A 19092-nucleotide genomic window follows, 5' to 3' on the forward strand; every position below is an offset into this window, starting at 1 on the left:
CCTACAATACCTCAATATTCTTTATAGTTATGGTGAAGGCTTAAGACACCTCTTAACAATTAAATACTTGAAAAGTAACAGAACGTCAACAGTTGATAGTGCTACTGATTCTGCTACACTAGGTAATTTCAATAGTTTTCACAGAATTTAGCTACCAGGCAGTCAGCAACCATACTTGTAATTAGCCCCCTGTTCTCATCAGCAATGGATGAGACAGAGACAGACAAGTGGCATTCAGCGTAATTAAGACTTTGATACTGAACAGACCTCCACTCCGTGTTTAAGTTTTCTGAGTGTGAATCCAGAATTTAAAAAGTAGTTTGAAATCTACGGATGAAAATTTGAGCTACAATACACCAACACTAAATCTGACAGACTGCCACTCTTCTTTGTATTATTTTAGTGAAGCAAATTCTCAAAACATAAACATACTTGGTAATACATCAAAACCGAAGCAATTTTCAGACACCTACAAGCAGATTTCTAACCAACATAAGATTGACAATATTAACACCTACCTTTACACGTTGACATAACCTCAAACTGCGTGTCCAAAACAGCAGCTGTAGATTCAACTCTATCTGCAGCTAGAATGAAGTATTCACCAGTAGTTGTACATTTCACAACTGAATATCTACAATGCAAACATATATTTGTGATACTAAATAATTACAAGCACCATAAAGCTACAAATCATTTAAATGCTCTATCTCTAAAGGAAAGCAAAATATATTTTAAGATCTACTGTCCAGTTCACTCTTAAATCTCAAAAGAATTTCAAGATAATAACATCAGGAAGAAGAAATCACTTAAAAAAAAAAAAGCAAGCAGAAATTAACATATTGAGAGATAGAACAAAGCTTACAATTGCGTCACCTAAAAGAAAAAAAAATCACAAAAAAGATGCCTTAAAATGTAAACGTTTTAACTTTGCTGATAAATATTGATAAGGACTGATGCAGATCACTGAGCCAAGTTAAAGACACGTACGCTGAATCTGGCATGTAACAAACTGCTTGATTGGCTGGCACAGTCCAAGGTTGTGTGGTCCAAACTAGCACACTAGCACGGGATGATTCATCTGCAGATGTAAATTAGAAGTTCTTTACTTACAATTGTTAGAAAAAGAAAAGTTATCAGTCTTAAAATCTATACAGAAGTCATACCTATCACAGAAGTCAACTTAGGCGGTGACTTTAACAGGGAAAATTTCATATACACGGAACGACTGACATGCTGCTCGTTGTATTCAAGCTCTGCTTCAGCCAAGGCTGTTCTGGGAGGATGATCAAACATAAGTTAACACACTTGAACAGGACAAGCTATTGATATCCTTGCTAAAATTCTTAAGACAAAATAGTAAGTTGATTCTTACTTTGCTGAAGGAGACCAGAACACAGGTTTATAGTCCTGATAAACAAAACCCTAAAGAGGAAAGGGAGAGGAAAAAAAAGTTAGGGGAATTGAAACACATGACAAAACAAAACACACTTTAACAAAAGCTCAACATACCTTATCATACATTTTGTAGAAGACTCTCAGCTGGTTCGCTTCATACTTCGGATCAAATGTACGGTAGCAGTTAGCCCAATCTGCCATTACACCCCAACGAATGAAGGCAGATTTCTGTTTCTCAATTGCTTGTTCTGCAAATTCTCTGGCTGAAGGGAACAACTCCATTAAGCACATGGTTTAGGCCACTAAGAGCTATATAATACCATTTAAAATATGCTATTGACATTTTTTTAAAAAAGCCTGAGCTGAACATCTTGAAACTGTGCACTAATTACTGACATGTATTAAATAGATTTTTATGGCTCAAAAAAATACGTATTTCAGAGAAGTAGTTACGTAAAATGACTGCAAAGAGTAAAAAGATCCAGGAGTGGCACTTTTTGACTAATACAGGGACATAAAGCACAAGTGTCTCTAGAACATAAACTTTGTTTTTAAGGAAGATGGAAAAAAATAAGTATATTTAGTTATGAAGAACAATTTCTCAAAATGCATTCTCAAATAATGTAAAATAAGAGTGAAAATTAACCACTTCTGTTGATGCTGATCCAAATGTTTCAAAGCAACACGCGTCTGAAAATAAGTTAGCCCATGTCATTGCTGCTATTTCAAGCTAAAGCAGTTTAAAATTGCTCATTACAAATAGTTTTACAGCTGACTGTTGCTGTCTTTCAGTACATACGGTATTTGAAATTATTTTTTCAAAACAGTTTCCATATAATGCAGACTAACTTTCTCTGAAAGGATCACCCCTACAGTTTGCAACATTGTTAAAAACGGAGTCAATATATACATCCCTAATTATGATATTGAGCCAAGCTGTCCTGGTGAAGCCCAGTTTTTATCACAGAATGGCTGAGGTCAGATGGGACCTCTGGAGGTCATCTGGTCCAACTGCCTGCTCAAGCAGGGAATCCAAGTTTAGGAGGAGCTTCTTTTTAGCTCCTCAGCAAATTCAGTCTTCAAAACCCAAAAGCATGCTGGTCTGATAAATACCGGTTTCATGCTGCTACACGGTTATACAAAGCAGAAATCCAAATCCTCGGTCCTTTTTTTTTTTTTTTTTTTTAAACCCACGGTCAACACTATGCATGTTCATTCCAGCAAAAAATTAAGCCTGTGTTCAATTATCCCACTTCATAAGATTACATTGTACTCAATCTGCTTGGCAAATATGTACAGCGACCCTAGAAAATGTTACTCAGAGCTAACAGAAAAGCACCCAATAAAGTATAAAAGCTATTTATAAAGCATAAAATTCAAAACATGCCGAGTAGGATGTACAAATACTTAAGCCAACGTTTTCTAGAAAGATATTGCAAACAGTAGTTTACCTCTCTGTCTAATTTCCATTGGTGAAAGATTTTCAGCTCCTTTGACTTCTGACAATGCCTTCAACTCAATTGGCAATCCATGACAATCCCATCCTGGCACATAATGTACTTTATAACCTCTCATCATGTAGAAACGATTAGTAATGTCTTTCAAAATCTGAAAAGGCACAAGAGTCAGTTATCACTTTAGCTCCCCCATGTGGAATAGCTACATTATTAATTAAGATCCTCCTATTAAAAAAAAAAAAGCAAATATAAAAGGCTGCATGATACATTTACATTTATGACCATCCATTTATGATTTTTTTCTTGCCCACATCTTGTATTTTGGCAGAACCTCAAAGGACCTCTGATCAAAGGAATTCACATTCAGTATAACTGAAAGATGTAGTTTATAAACTTGTAAGACTTGAAGCAAACAAATTCTACTTGCTCTCATGTTTAAAACATTGAGCTGGATCTACAGTGTTGGCCTAGTGCACATTATTGCTTTTTGATATAAGTGATCACCTACCAAAATTTGTCATTTTCAGATGTCCAAGCTTTAGCACTAGTACCTTAAGAAGCTGTGGGCCACATTTTAGTCTCTCCCACTTTGTAGCATATGTAATGCTGCCATTCTCAGGACTGAATCTAGATGTATCCAAACATATTTAGGAATACTATTTCAAAGCCGAAACTTACATTTTAAAAACCATCAACATTTAGACATTGTGGTTCCGCTGAAGATACCCAGATAAAATAAAATAAATGCAATATACAAACTTACAAAATACCCCAAGGAAAAAAGAATAGCAAGGCACAGCTCAACCATGTGTTCCAGCAACATTATTACACGTACACATATAGAAATAAATACTCACCCCCATGCGTATGTGTGGTACGTTCAAAACAGAAATAAACTGTGCATTTAACATGGCTTAGGAATGAAGGCTAGACTTTCTCTAAAAAAAAAAGTTCTCTTTTTAATGAAGTGTTCTGCCCACTAATAAGCATTCAGCATAAAGGTACCATATACTGGTATATGGCATTTATATCATGGTATTGTATCTATGTCACCATGGCATCATACGGTATCTACATAACCTTATCATTTGCTTTTTAAAAGCCCTGTCTACCAAAACACTGAACACTTTAAAGTGCTATTGATTTAAATGGGAATGGGGAACACACAGCACATTATGGGACGTATTTACCACTTCAAAACAGTACAGTACGAATAAGTAAATATTTACTTTATTTAACGCATGCCCAACGTGAGGGTCTCCATTGGCATAAGGTGGACCGTCATGAAGACAAAACTCCTGCTTTGTTTTCCTTTGCCTTTGCCACGAATACAGTTCGGAAAAACCACATTTCTGTAGAGACGAGACAAAACCACCAAAATCGTCACAGGTCTCTGTGCTTCCAAAAAGTCTGAATTCTGGCTTCACAGTAAAACGTATATTGAAAACAAACACACGCAGAAAGTTAACTTTCCTAACTCTGTAACCAAATATGTCAGTAGTTTAAAACTATTAAAAAGCCCAAGCCAGGCATAACACTACACCTAACGTCATTACTCTGGCTCTCCACCATCAGGAGGGTGTTTACTCTTCCTCCACACGAAGCCGTAACAAACCTGAGAGTATCCAGACTGTAAATAAGTCGCTAACTGAAGACCCCGAGCTCTTCACCTTTCTCCGACAGCTAACTTCAGCCGGCCTGGCCGGGCACCAGACCTCCAAGACTTCCAAGACAAGACTTCCAAAGGCCCAGACCTCCAAGAAGTGAACCGCTGCAAAGGCGGGCCCGTAGGCAACCCTCCGCCCGCCACCCCCGCCCTCCCTCCCGGGCCCGGGGCTCCGCCGCCGGGCCAAGCCCCGCCGCGCCCCCCGGGCCGAGCCAGCCCCGGCCCCGGCCCCGGCCCCGGCCCCGGCCGCTACCTGCTGCGTCTCCAGCTCGGTCTCGGGCTGCAGCCGCCCCGGTAGCTGCGCGGGGAAGCGGCTGCGCGGCAGCAGCACCGTGTCCCGGTACTGGGAGTCCTGCCGGCTCTCCGCCGCGGGCTGCCGGCTGTTGGCCTCCGAGGCGGCGGAGCGCGCCCAGCCCCAGGCGACCCCCGCCCGGGCCCGCAGCCCGACCCGCGCCCCGGCCCGGGCCAGCGGCGGCGCCCGCCAGGCCCGAAACATCCTCACGGGCCCCCTGCGGCGCGCGCTGGGGAAACACTTCCGCCGGCGCTACGGCAAGCGGCGCGGCGGCGACGGGCCGCGGCAAGGGACACGTCACGCAGCAACGCGTTTGACTCCTCGCCGCGGAGGCCTCCCGGCGGGGGAGCGCTCCCGGAGCCGGAAGGATTTGGGGCGTTTCGAGCTTATTTTGTAAAGGCGATGGCGCTCCCCTGACGCGACCGGGCCGAGTGCTTCCTGAAGACGCCGGCGGGCGGCGCGGCGGAGCGGGGCGGGGAGCTCCCGGCCTCCGCGGGAGCTGACCGGCGGGGCTTGGACTTCGCTTTCGGTCACTTCATTGTTTGGCAAGGGGACCGACAGAAGGGCTTGTGGCGAGCTCGGAGCTTCCCGCAGGCGGCTGGTGAACGGTGAGGGGCGGAGGGGGAGCGGGAGAAGCCCGGTCACTACCGAGCTCAAGGGAGAAGCCAGGCTGGAGACGGTGAGTGAGCTGCTGCACCAGCAGGCAGAGCTGTTCCCGTCATCCACGACCAGCGATTTTACGCGATGCGGTGCTCGGCTACATGCGTTGAGAGAGCACTGTTCAGTGCTCCGTAACACCGGCCGGTCTGGGCTGCACTGCGGGCAGTATACCACCGGCAATCCTAACTACAAGGGAATCAGGAACAGATTTGTGGTGTAGGGGTGTTGTTTTGGGTTTGTTGTTTGGTTTTGTTTGGGGTTTTTTTTAACACCAACTCAAAAGGCCTCAAAGGACGAGAGGACATGGGCTTAAGCTGCGCCAGGGGAGGTTTAGATTGGAAATTAGGAAAAATTTCTTTACGGAAAGGGTGGTCAAGAATTGGAACAGGCTGCCCAGAGAGGTGGTGGAGTCACCATCCCTGGAAGTGTTCAAAAAACGGGTAGATGTGGCACTTTGGGACATGGTTCAGTCTAGTCTACCCTTGATTGGCTTAGAGTAGACTTGGTAGTGTAGGTTAATGGTTGGACTGGATGATCTTAAAGGTCTTTTCCAACCTAAACGATTCTATGATTCTATGATTCTAAAGCACTTTGGTGAAATGAGGTAGCCGCAGCCCTTTGCCACTGGAAGTCTGTAGGTGAACCGCAGTGGGACCCTGGGGTCCCACTCCATGTCCTAGCCCGCTTCTGCTGGGTAAATACCATATCCTTACGTTAGGCAGAATGAAAACTTCATCTTTTACTAAATGTGAGCCAATGTTTATTGTAAAGAAGTAGGGTGCTCTAGTCACTTGGGCTTTGAAGAGTTCAGAGGAAGAAGTCATAGTTTAGCACTTGCATTTAAAAGCATGCTGTGTGTGCTGGCCATTTTCTCCTTTCATCAGGTGAAGTTACAAATTTGGAAAACGGATGTTTGCAGAAAAGACACTGAGATAGCAACATCAACAAATCCTTCATACTTGTTCTGAGAAATTAATTGTAGCCATCCTGTAATATTTAAATATTTCAAAGTTAAGATCTGTTACAAGAACCGGAGAACTCATTTATTTTAGTAACTGTCAAAGCAGGCTGGTTTGTCAAGTTGAGACCGTTCAACAATTTGGTTGCTAGGCTAGGAGAAAGGATGGATGGTCTTTGGAGGACAAGGTCTGTTTTGAAAATAATATGCAAATTTAAATTGAGGGATAGTTGCTGTGCAATCTTTTTAAACTGTACAGTTTTGTAAGAGTCAAACTTGTTTGTCCAAAGCAAGCAATATATTCTCAAATGTATTATGGAAGTATACATTAGACATTGCCCTCATCAGAAAGAATGTGCCATAAACTTATAAATAAACTAGTCAATTTGAGATAAAAAAGTTCCAGAGGTGAGAAGCTTATGGACAGCTAGCACACACACAGTTATCTAACCAAAAAGGTCCAACACACCAGAGAATGTGCCACATAGGAGATGTAGCCCCGTAAGAAATTCAGGCACATTTTGCAGTAGTAACATACTTTGCACTTCATTAGTTACTCACTCTGTATTGGGGTGGAGGGGGTGTCGAACCTCCCATTTCAGTTTCTCTTAATAAATCTTGTTTTTCATAAGAATATTTTAAGTTTTGCTTAGAGAATTCAGGTATAGGTTCACTACCTAAAGTATACTTGTTTGACTTAAGAACGTCCAAGAAAAATGTGCCCAAGAAACACTTTGGGTCAAGCTTCAAGAATGTAAGACAGTATTTCTGTATTGTTTTCTGAGTTTTTTGAAACTTTATGCAAACATTAAATAAATCAAGCCTTTAAAACAATTCAGTAAGTTTTAACCTCATTTTATGAAGCAGCATCAAATGTGCAGTAAAAGGTCAAATGAAGAATCAGAAGCTGAGCATAACATCTTAATTGTCTTCTGAGCTCAATTCTTTAACCCAAACTTCGCATCTGATATGCTAATTTTTTTACTCTTGCTCAGAAGTACTCATATTCCAGGTATTTTCAGTATGGAATGAACTACATTCAATTTTCCTTCCAGTTAACTTGTTTCACATGATGGTACATACTTAAAATAGTATCTGTCTCCCATGTGTTAAATGACATGGCAAAAAGGGGAGAATAGGGTGCTGAAGCAACCAACGGAGAACAAACCAAGAGAGAACCAACAGTTTAGTGGTGGACTTGGTAGTGTTAGGTTAATGGTTGGACTGGATGATCTTAAAGGTCTTTCCCAACCTAAACGATTCTATGATTCTATGTATTTGCTCTACGACTTTCAGTTGTTTGACAGCTGCTTTTTGCCACATGTAGCACATCCAAAATTTCCCCTGTAGCCATTGTTACCAGTCTAAGATAGCCCACGTGCACTTCTGGTATGGACCTTGGCTATTTTACAGGACTCCAGAGCACTTTGCTCCCATCCACGAGCAGTAAATAATAATTAACAGTAGCAACTGTGCTTTTTGAATGTACTTACACAATCACTCTACTCTTCTAGCTTCAGAAATCTTCTGACTTTAGAGGTACCTGTACAGTGTTTCTAAAATGCTGAAGAAGTTCTTAAACTAGCTACATTTGGGATTTTGATACCTCTAACATAGCTGTTTGCCTTTGCTGTAAACAGACGTGAACTTCAGGTCACATCAATATCATCTACAGTAGCTAGCCTTATCACCTCATTATATAATACTTTACCGAGTAGATTTCTCAAATAAGAAAGGACAGGTACTGTATAACCACCTATTGCCACTTAAGCAATACTTGCTGCAATTGCTGCAAATATTGATTGTGAAGGAAGCCTAATATATCATCTTCTATGTGGTGATTAATGAGTTCCTCTGTTACTTTTTCCTAGCTGTGTGCTCTGGTGCTTACTTGGAAGTATATCATACATGTGAACCCAACCCAAATAACATGTAATCTACACAGAGAGAAAAAACTGACAGGAGAACATAAAAAGCAATTAGCAGTGCATTTTAAATAATACAGCACAGTTATCAATACTTCTTTTTCCCGAGGTAGAAAAAAGCTGGGAGGAATGATGATTCCTTTTGCAAAAGTGATGTTATTCTTCTATTTGGCAACTGAAGGCATAGTGAGCTCCGCTGATGTGTGCTGGGGAACAGACATGGAAGGCAGTACAATAGGAAGAATGACAATGTTGAGGGGAGGAAGGAAGATGTAATGGATTTCCTTAAAGCAATCAAGAGAAGTTAAAGAAATACAGAAAGGATGGTAAAATTTAGATTAACAGACTTTCGCATACAAGTGCAGTGTTTGCAGTATCTGCATATCATTAGCCTATTTTGTGTCCACAATTAGGCCATATACGAAAGCCTATTTTAGATTTAAACAAATAAAAATAGTAAGTAAAGTTGCTCTTGTCATCCTGTCTGGTAGCCTTGTACTTGGGTCTGGGCACAAACTAACTTTGTAGGTTCAGTTCTGAAAAAATGAACTTACGTTCAAAATGTACAGAAATTGAGCACTTTGTGTAGACTACACTTTTTCTTAACATTTATGATAAGAGTTTCTGCTGCTGCTGTTGTTGTTCTTGTTTAATGCCAGATTTTATTTTAGTGAGGAAAACTAGGTTCACTGTCAAGACAGAGCATGGATATTTGAAAAATCTTGTCTAATAGCTTTATATCCCTGTGTTTGTTAACTGTATTTTTAAAAAGTCAAAGCTAACTTCATTACTATTCACTGGCAGTAACCCACTTTCCCCTTCCTAATCAGTTTAAACTGTCGATTTGGAATGTTATGTAAATTATTTTCCTTCTTATATTCTCTTGAAGGGAGAAACATACAAGTTTGCTTTTTGTTTCTTTTCAGCATTCAGTATGGCTCCTCCAGCTCTACTCATGCGTGTGGTCGCCTCTGCATATTCTGTTGCAGAGAAAGCTGCAACAATTGTTAGAAATGTAATGGCTGCAGGAGATCTGGGGATAGTGGAGAAGGTATTACTTTTACTTTGTTCCAGTATAATTTCTCTTGTTAATGCTGAGTTAGATACAGGTCAAAGTGGTATTTTTGAAGATCAGCAACTGGGGAAGAAAATACAGTCTTCACCTCTCTGATGAAATATTCCTTATTAAAGGATTAAAAGAGCACTGGAGAAGTGCTTTTTGACGAGTATTTCTAAAGAATGTTCAGACACTTAAAAAAAACCACACCATAATTTTGTCCTGATTCCCCCTCACAAAACACAAGCTTTGGATAGCTTGTCAGAATTCATAATAATGTATTTTTCCCATTAATTTCCATACCTATGTTCTAAAATCTATAGTGCAGCTTAAAGTACTGTGCCCTTGATGAATTTTGGGCTAGGATAAATCAGTGTTTAAGTTTCTTAAAACAAAAAAGAGCCTTAGATTTTGCTGTAAATCACAGTTTTCAAAATCAATTCGGAGCTTCAAATTTAATTCTAAATAGAAAACAGAAATGAAATTACAATCATCTGTTTGAAGTTCTTAATTTGCTGTGAGTTAGCAAGCTGCGCTGATGAGCCAGGATCTTTGTTTTGACTACAGTACTAGAATAGGTGGAATTAACTTTTGAAGTTAATTCTAGCTTTACAGGTAGGTCACAATATTATGGTCTGCATTAAGTATCTATATTATTTTTGGTCTTTACATTGAAGTAATTGCTGGTATTTACATTTTTCTGATAGTAAGCACTTTTCAGCCAGTTGTGAAGAAAAGCCTGATCCTTTATGACTTTTATTGTCAGTTGAGACAGTAGATGCAAAGATTTTTTTCCCCCATTTGGTCAGTTTTATTCACCACTATGAAAACATTTGCAAGTTTTTCTTATTCCCTTTTTTTCTAAGCAATTAAAATCAGGTGTACGGGAGAAAGAATTAAAAAAAAAAAAACAACTGGCAAGTAATGATCTTTGTTTTCAGAAGTACTTAGATGCATAGCAGGATTCTCAGACACGTGTAAGTAGAATATACTCTCCCACATAACCTGCTTTTAGGTTCTTGGAAAAACTAGTGCAGCTTCACTACAAGAAAGCCTTAAAATACTTGCATCCAGAGGTACAAAGGAAGCACTGTCTGTACTTTGTTTGATTAACCAGCTAATTCTAAATGCATAAACAAGTTTCATGAAGCTTATTTTTTAAGAGTCCAGCAAAGTTAAGGTAATTTTAACTAAAACTAAATGCTGGCTTTTATCTGTTTAATTCAGTTTCACTTTAAAAAAAATGCACGTGTGTTAATATTGTTTCCCAGCAAATCAGAAATGCATTGCTCAACTATTTTCTAATATAATAAAACCAGAAAATGAACACATTTTAAGCTCTGTAAACAATTAAGTAAATAATTGTAAATACAGTATAACAAAAATGATCAAGAGTAACAGGTGATACATTCTAAGTAAGACTGGTTATACATACTTTTTTTTTTTTTAAATGAATACTACAAACACAAAAAATTAGATTGAAAGCAATGACCAAAAGAAGAAGTTTCTGTTGGAGGGACTAGCAATCTCAGAATTTCTGCAAGCTTCTTGTCAAAGGTGGCTGGTGAAGAAAGAGCAAGAATGTGAGAGAGAGAACCAGTATGTGCCTCTGCTTTACGGTCTGGAGGAGAGAGATGCACAAAACCAGAAAGTGCTGCTTCTCATCATTCATCCTCTTTCTGCAGTCAGCAAACATCAAGACCAATTCCAACTGGCCTTATTGAAAGCTTTAGAAAAGCTAGGAAGACAATGTTCCACTTTTTCCCCCAACACACTGACCTCCCATCCATTTATCTAGATGAGGAAAAATAGTTCAAGGACAGTTGAATTTAGCTAGCTCCTCTCCTGATGTCCAGAGTTTTCTTTCCCTCAGTCAACTGTAAGCTCTCCATTTATATTGCTTCTCCTTGTAGTATTTTTACTTTTTTTTTTCCCCCCCCTCCAACTGGTAGGTAGAAATTTTGTGCAGCCATTCTTAGATTATTGATGACTGTTTTGAAGAACTACTTTATACTATTTTATTAGGTTGGTGTCCTGGAACAAAGGACATTCTCTGCAATGACTTAATCTTTCCAAATCTAAACACAGTGCCAGATTCAACCAAATTTATTACGGGATGAGAGGGAAATTTCAAAGCAAAATATCGAGTTTCATAAAAGTAGGCAATCGGATAAGGGACAGACTAGGTTTTGAGCATGCAAAAATTAACCCATAACATGATTCTAAATGGAATATTCCATTCCTATGGCTAATTTCTGTAGCTGGATAAAAACAATCTTTATGTTATCACCAAATAAGATACAAGCAGGTAAAATTAATTTTTTGTTTGAGTCAACTAAGATGCAAATCCTTGGATGAACTGGCTTTTTAAATTTCTGGGCTAACAGAAGTATTTCTTACTGGAATTCTGTCTCCAGACCTAAATGGTTCCTCCATTCATAGATACATGAAGATTAAGGCAAGAAAGTATGAATGAATTTTTGCTTTTCCCTCTTCTTATATTATATCTGGGTTCATACTTGTATTAATGTTCATACTTGTATTCTGTACATAGTATAGTATTTGCACAAATACATATTCAGTACCATTGCACCAGTGCATGAGAAGAACACAGCACGTAAATATTGTTCTAATATCATACCAGTCTATCTTAGCTCTGGGGTTCAGTTTTTAGCCTGCCTCTCTCAAGATCACTTACTAGGTTGATGATTTATCAAATTAGATTTCTTTTTCATTACAAGGTAGATATTCAGAGTGACATATGGGCCACTGTACTGGGTTTTTCTGTTGTTGTTTTGAAATACACAAATTCCTTTCCATCCTTTGACAGACTGGAGCCAATGATTTGCAGACCAAAGCTGACCGACTGGTACAAATGAGCATTTGTGCTTCCCTGGCACGGAAGTTTCCGAAGGTGACAATCATAGGAGAAGAAGTAAGTACCAAATTTATTTCATACTAACAATTTAGCTTGCTATAACTTGCAGTGGAGTTTGCTTTGGCAGGTTTTAGGAAATCATCTGGTTTTTTGAAAAAAAAAAAAAAATTATTTCCATCCCATTTCATCTTTCCATTGCATTAGCTTTGTAAAGAAAGCTGCAAGCAAATCCACAGTTCTAAGGCAAATCAAGATGAGTCTAAGACCTTTTCCTAATAATTTTGAGAATCCTTTTGTTAGGAACTGCCCACTGATGAGGTGACTGAGGACTTAATTGAAGATGGTCACTGTGAAGAAATACTGAAGAAAACTTGTCCTGCTCAGTACACAGGAATTAAAGAGGAAGAGGTAATGTGGTAATGCTATACATGTGTCTTCATATTTTACACTCTATCTATATTACTTATCAATTTTAGCTGAGAATGTATTAAGAAAAAAGGTTATTTAAGTGTTGCCAGTTTTTCTTTTTGGTTTGAAAACTGAAATATAGTCATGAGAATCACACCTCCAGAGCTGGAAATGCTGTGTGAAATAATGGGAAATGGAAATTTGCTTCTTACAACAACTTGTGATTCAAATTTATTTGGAAGGAATCTACTTTGGACATAAGTAAGTAGTATCACTTCCATGTTCAGTTTAAGCCATCATACCTCTATTAAGATATTTGCTGAGGAGTTCCAGTCATTTTTTAAGCTTTTTTTGTGTAAAATACTATTGTAGGCTTCAGTCATATCATAATGCTAAAAATTTGAATCTCTTTATTTCCTTACTGCCGTAAGGAAATAAAAGCTCTAAACTAAAATACATACTTCGCGTGGTAATTTACATGATTTATATTTGTTAATTTTCCTTATTTCTTATTTTTAAAGCTTGTAATATGGGTTGATCCCTTGGATGGAACCAAGGAGTACACTGAAGGTTGGCTTCTCCTTTAATTCTGCTGATTCAAACAAATATTATAACAATGTAATAAAGTAGCATGTACATGTACATAGTTTTATGATAGAAGTTACATACAATATTGTTTCATAAGGCTGATGTTTCTGTACTTTTTTAGTTCTATGCAATTTTTTATTCATTCCATTCATTTCTAACCAGTATTGAATATTCCTGATGGGCTACTGAGTTCCCACCATTTTTTACCATTTCAGGGAGCAAAGGGCTGCCTTTGATTGCTGGCAGGTTGTCTTAAGTTCTTAGTCAAACTTACAATTTTGCATATACTTTAAATTGAGGGACTACATCTCCCATTCGCACAGGAATATGCTCAATTTACATCCTCCTCTTCAAACAACCCAAATACCACAGCTTTATTTGTAGCCCTTTCAAAATAAAACATTTTCCCCTAAATCATAATTCTTCAGTTATGGGCAGAAACTGTTTTCAGCAAAGCCTAATTTGTGTCCATAGAAATAGACCCTAAAATGAAGGGGGGGAAAAAAAAAGAAAAACCTCCAAAAACAATATGGCAAAACCTCACTTTAGCCTCCTGCTCCATCTGTTAGTTGATTAATGTAAATTGATTAATGTAAAATCTCTTAGGCAGGTTTTTTTTCCCCCTTTTCAGGGAAAGAGATGTACAACTGTCAACAAATTGCTAGTTTTTAACACCGTTAAAGAATTCACACCACAATTATAGAAGAATGTCATCATATACTGCTATTTAGTTGTATCTTTAAACTTCTTTCTCATTATGTGTTAATTATAACATAGTTCTATTAAGAAAATTCTATCTGGGGCATTTTTTTTGCAGACCTCAAGTCTAAATGACTAAAAAATTATATCAACCAAACTATTATACTTGAAAATCCTGATTAGTATTTGCATTTTTAAGATACCACCCTGTATATCAATTTGTGGACTTTTATCGAAGGTTAATTTTTTTATATATATACTTTCTCTTTTTCAAGCATAACTACATTCATATTATTTCTGTACAGGTCTCCTTGACCACGTAACAGTTCTCATTGGAATTGCTTATGGAGGCAAAGCAATAGCAGGAGTTATTAACCAGCCATATTACAACTATGAGGTATTAAATGCATTGATTTGTTTAAAAGCATTAGGTGATTTCTAACTGTCACTTCTAAGGCATTTCTAGTTAGCACACTTTCAACTGAAAAGCAGTGTGTAGTGGAGTTAATGTTGTAATATAAGATGGTGGTGTTTTTACTATATACAATTTTGAATGTTGGTTTCCAGGAACTGAATCTCAGGGACCTACTAACAGCCATACTGAACCCTGAGGCTCATACAATACACTAATACAGTGTATATTACATAGGTACTGTACTTACTGCTACAATACATATAAAGTACATGTTGTAAAACAAGTACAGATTGGTATTTTTGCTAGACATTCTGTAGTAAGTCCATGCATTAGGTGCATTTGTGATGTGTGGTAACAGCCATAAATCTGCAGCCCTAAATAAACCAAGCATACCTGTCACTGACAGCTGGGTTAGAGTGTATCAGGCCAGGTTTCAGGTGTAAGTCCAGGATGGCCAACCTACAGGCATTTACACATGTTTGGAGATTATTTCAGTATTATCTTTGAGGGGGGAAAAAGGCTCATGATGCAGCCTGATTAAACTTACTAGAATTTAAAGAAAAAGCTCTTGAGCTGAGGTAATGCATATCATCAGCTGATTCTGTATGTTCTATGTGATACATATGATGAAACATTTAAAATGACAAAATATTTTCAGTTACAGATTGTGCCTGAAGTACAGAAATATACAAATATTAATTTGTCAGTCATTGGAGGCAGGATGTAATGCACCACCACAAAGTCACAGATAAGAAAAGGGTAAATGATGTCATTGCCTTAGAGGGAGAGAGACCCAATTTCTCGCTCTGGGCTCTGGAGTAGTTCTTTTTAAGTGCCATTATTTAAATGTATAACCCAGTATTAATATTATACTCCCTGATACGCAAAGATGTCTCTAGGTACTCCTTTCCATTTGTGTTTTAAATGCTGATCACTATGATTAACCATCACCTGGACCTGTGTACCTTTTTTGTAGGCAGGAGCTGATGCTGTGTTGGGCAGGACAATCTGGGGAGTCCTGGGCATAGGTGCCTTTGGATTTCAGCTCACAGAAGCACCTGCTGGGAAACACATCATCGTTACCACCCGTTCTCACAGCAGTACCCTGGTGAATGACTGCATCAGTGCCTTGAACCCAGACAGCGTCATCAGAGTCGGAGGAGCAGGAAACAAGGTATGAAAACTCCTAATCTTTTGTTTTTACTGGGAGGTGGTACCTTTGGGAAAAGAAAAAGAATTTTTAAAGAAATCATTTGCTTACTTGCATGAGTGTACAGGAGACTTCCTCCTCCTTCCCCAGCACAACTTCTCAGTCTGCTGTGAGGTAGAGAGAATTTGGTACAGGTATATTTGTAACAGTGGCTATGCTGGTCATGGCTGAGGCCCATCTTCCCCAGTATTCTGTTTCTATGGGAGGAAAATAAAAAGTTGTAAGGCCAGAATGACTAAATGGGAATTCGATTTAATTACAGTTATTAGACATTTCCTCCTGTTCCTGTTCATACAGTTTTTGTTCCAACTATCTAGCAGCACATACGAAAGGATAAAAATAGAAACACACAGTGATATTTCCTTTGCAAAACTTCTCTGCATACAGGGAATTCTTATTTGCTACAGTTTTTAAAGCTTAGTTTTTTCATGGCTGTCAAAAACAGACCCTCCAATCTCTTTTCTCCAACATGTGCAAGGCCCAAAACAGCACCAAGACAACACGGAGATAGTTTCCACTTTATTTTTTTAGTACTTGCACAAGATGGGAATTCTTGTTTCTGAAACTAAAAGCAGATTTTCATCCTATAGACTGTATTTATAACAATCAAAAATAGATCATTCAGAATGTTAATACAGTATAGCTTTCTAAATCTTAATATAATTTCTTGTAGTATCAGAAAGGAAATGGCTGGTGTTCCTTTTCTGACATAGAATACATAGAATAAACTGATCTAATTCCTGTTTCCTGGTGTTATTTTTACCCATTTCTAAATGCCTAGATCCTTTGCAATGATTGCCACTCTCTATTCATAACAGATCATTCAACTTATAGAAGGCAAGGCATCTGCTTATGTATTTGCCAGTGCTGGGTGCAAGAAATGGGATACATGTGCACCTGAAGCTATTCTACATGCTGTGGGAGGTAAGTCAATAGCATTCAGAATTCCAAGATAAGAACTGCATCAATTTAAAGTTATTTATACTTTTCATAGGAAAAAAGGATTTCCAAACATGTCTTTGGAAAGAAAAATGACAGTACATACTTATTTTTAAATAGTCACAATTCACTAGGAGCTTTGAGCCCTTTGAAGTCAACAATAACCCCAAAGGGACAGCAAATTATGCTCTGGAAAGCATGATATCATCTATTTTACCCTGGACTAATATAGTCAATAACTGTCAAATAATGAAAAAAAAAAACAAATTCCAAAGTTTGGGGTATATTAATTTTAATATTTTCAAAACAAATGGCTTTTTTTCCTGTTGGTTACTATTTCACAGTAAAATCATGCTGTCCTACTAACTAGATACAGTAGTTAGTAGAAACATTATGTAATATGTGGACATTTAGTTCTTTAAAACAACAACAAATAGGCCAGACCATGCAGTTGTTGCTTGGATGTACAAATTCCAAAACTGAGTCATTCATGGAATTCAGTAAAATCAGTGGTCTCCAGCCAGCATAAGCCACTTCACCTTTCTAGGGGGTCAGGGGTTAGAGAACTTATGAAAAGTCTCACTGACCAGAATTTGAAGTATTATTATTATACTTTCTTTGCTGTTCATGTTGATACACCTTTTACTGCCATGTGCTAAAATTGTGGGTTTTGATCTCCTAAATTCTGTCAAGCAGGGATAACAGGCTTCACAATGACATTATTTAATTCCTCTGCAGTCTCTAGTGTTGATAACTGGGATAGCTTTAAACAGGTTAGCTCAGGCACAAAAAAGTAACCAATCTGGGACAGCATAGTGCTGTATTTAGCCTCCTTGTGATGTAGGTATCCTGTGGTTAAATTAGCTTGCATAAAGATCTGTGTTGCTCTTGCTAAGTGATTTCTAGAAACTCACTTAAAACCAGCTGGGGTATTTCTATATTATGTGAGAGTTTGTTGTATAGACTTACCCTGGCTTTTATTTGAACTGAGGATTTTTCTTTTCTTCTTGTCAATGGCCAATGTGTAAACTACTCGGGAATCATTTTAATTAATCCACAAGAGAGAGATGTTGTTTTCCTTTTCCTGACATACAAGGAATTTTAAGTATTGCTGAAAGAAAAGAAAACCATTAGTTATTTCATTTCAGTCAATAAAAAACTGTTGCACTTAAAACTGGGAGCAAAGATATTTCATATCTGAAGACAGGCATGTGTACCCTAAAGACTGTCTGGTTTTTTTAGTTATATCACTTGTAGTAATAAAATAGATTACCACTCTCCAACTCCTGTTTGCTGGAATGATTTTTTTTCTTTTTTTTTGCAGGCAAGATAACTGATATCCATGGAAATTCATTTCAGTATAACAAGGAAGTGAAACACATGAATTCAGCTGGGGTCCTTGCCACTTTGAGAAATTATGACTATTATGCCAGTCGTATTCCTAACACCGTTAAACAATCTCTTGTGCCTTAAAGCAGTAAAGCATCTTCACTTGGCCTGGAAGGCTGAGAAAGTGAGCTTGGAGAATAAGAAAGAAGATAACTGAGCTTGAAAATTTGTTTTATAGAATCTGAACCAATTCTTCCATTAAGGTGTTCAATAATTTCAAAATTACATACAGAATCTCCAGTTATATGTTGGATCAGATTGTTTTGCTGTGTTTAGGAGACATCATCAAAAAAGTAACATTTCTTCAATAGTAGTTTTCCATATTCTTTGGGAGTATTCATTCTTCACATGGTATGAATGTGCTTAATGTACGGCTAATCATAACATTACAGTCCAAAAATCATCTTAATATTCAGGGCACAAAAACATGTTAAGTCATTTACCTGATCTTGCTCAATGTTTTTTGTTGTATGTAGTCAACAACAGTTTATTGTGTTAAATACAAATCGACTAAGAATTTGCCTGGATGGATTAGTCCATTTATTATAAAGTCGACAGTTTTGATTCTTAGAAGTGAATCTTTGAATTTGTTGGTCTGCACTCAGTTTTGGGATGGCTGAGATTGCTGTTTGTGGTGAGTTGGGTTGTCTGGGTTTTGCAGGAGCAAGGACACAGTCCAGCTGGGCCTCTGACGTCTTAAATAGGGGTTCCTGGATCATTGGATCCATTGAGGATCAGTGAAGTGTTAGTACAGCAGGGCTCAGGACACCTCAGTCGAGGAGAACTCAAGGAAACTGCAACTGGGGGAGATGTTCCCAGCACCTCTCTGATGATTTGAGATGCCTCTGTCAGGGTCTATGCCACCTCAGTCTTGGAGAGCTTTAGGCATCCTAGGTCACTTTGTCACATATGGGAACAACAGAAATGCTGGAACTTGACATTTTTCATGTCCAAATTTTGAAAGAAGCAAAGTGCAGGTGCCTTTCCAACAGCCCCAAGAGTTGAAGAACCTGACACTACCAGTTCCCCCTCCTGTGGAACACAGGCATGTTGGGAGAGAGCAGGGGACAAGATCACCTAAAATTAACTTAAAAATTGGAGAGCCTGTTTCAGTCAGCTTTCCCATAGGTGTGGGGGTTAGGAAAGCAGGATT

The 19092-nt window shown here is 38.4% G+C and overlaps 2 protein-coding genes across 3 annotated transcripts in view; one reads left to right on the top strand and one right to left on the bottom strand.

Moving 5' to 3' along the window:
- IARS2 (isoleucyl-tRNA synthetase 2, mitochondrial) overlaps window positions 1-5017 on the bottom strand; it is a 30269-nt gene extending 25252 nt beyond the window's left edge. The window contains exons 1-8 of the mRNA XM_075706933.1: window positions 4775-5017; window positions 4085-4207; window positions 2850-3006; window positions 1513-1661; window positions 1376-1425; window positions 1167-1276; window positions 991-1081; window positions 519-634 (exon numbers count right to left, since the gene is read on the bottom strand). Coding sequence (XP_075563048.1) covers window positions 519-634; window positions 991-1081; window positions 1167-1276; window positions 1376-1425; window positions 1513-1661; window positions 2850-3006; window positions 4085-4207; window positions 4775-5017 — 1039 coding nt within the window. The remainder of the gene's footprint in view (window positions 1-518; window positions 635-990; window positions 1082-1166; window positions 1277-1375; window positions 1426-1512; window positions 1662-2849; window positions 3007-4084; window positions 4208-4774) is intronic.
- Window positions 5018-9290: 4273 nt separating this feature from the next.
- Window positions 9291-18082, top strand: BPNT1 (3'(2'), 5'-bisphosphate nucleotidase 1). 2 transcript variants are annotated; one of them, XM_009486039.2, is made up of 8 exons: window positions 9291-9407; window positions 12244-12348; window positions 12592-12699; window positions 13221-13269; window positions 14292-14383; window positions 15378-15575; window positions 16430-16535; window positions 17875-18082. In XM_009486039.2, exons 1-8 carry the CDS (start codon window positions 9291-9293, stop codon window positions 18021-18023), a joined length of 924 nt encoding a protein of 307 aa, XP_009484314.1. In that variant the 3' UTR covers window positions 18024-18082. The 2 variants fall into 2 exon arrangements, with proteins under 2 accessions (XP_009484314.1, XP_075564244.1); XM_075708129.1 differs by lacking the exons at window positions 9291-9407; window positions 12592-12699.
- Window positions 18083-19092: the final 1010 nt, after the last annotated feature.

The sequence above is a fragment of the Pelecanus crispus genome, chromosome 3, assembly GCF_030463565.1.
Source record: "Pelecanus crispus isolate bPelCri1 chromosome 3, bPelCri1.pri, whole genome shotgun sequence".
NCBI classification, from domain to species: domain Eukaryota; kingdom Metazoa; phylum Chordata; class Aves; order Pelecaniformes; family Pelecanidae; genus Pelecanus; species Pelecanus crispus.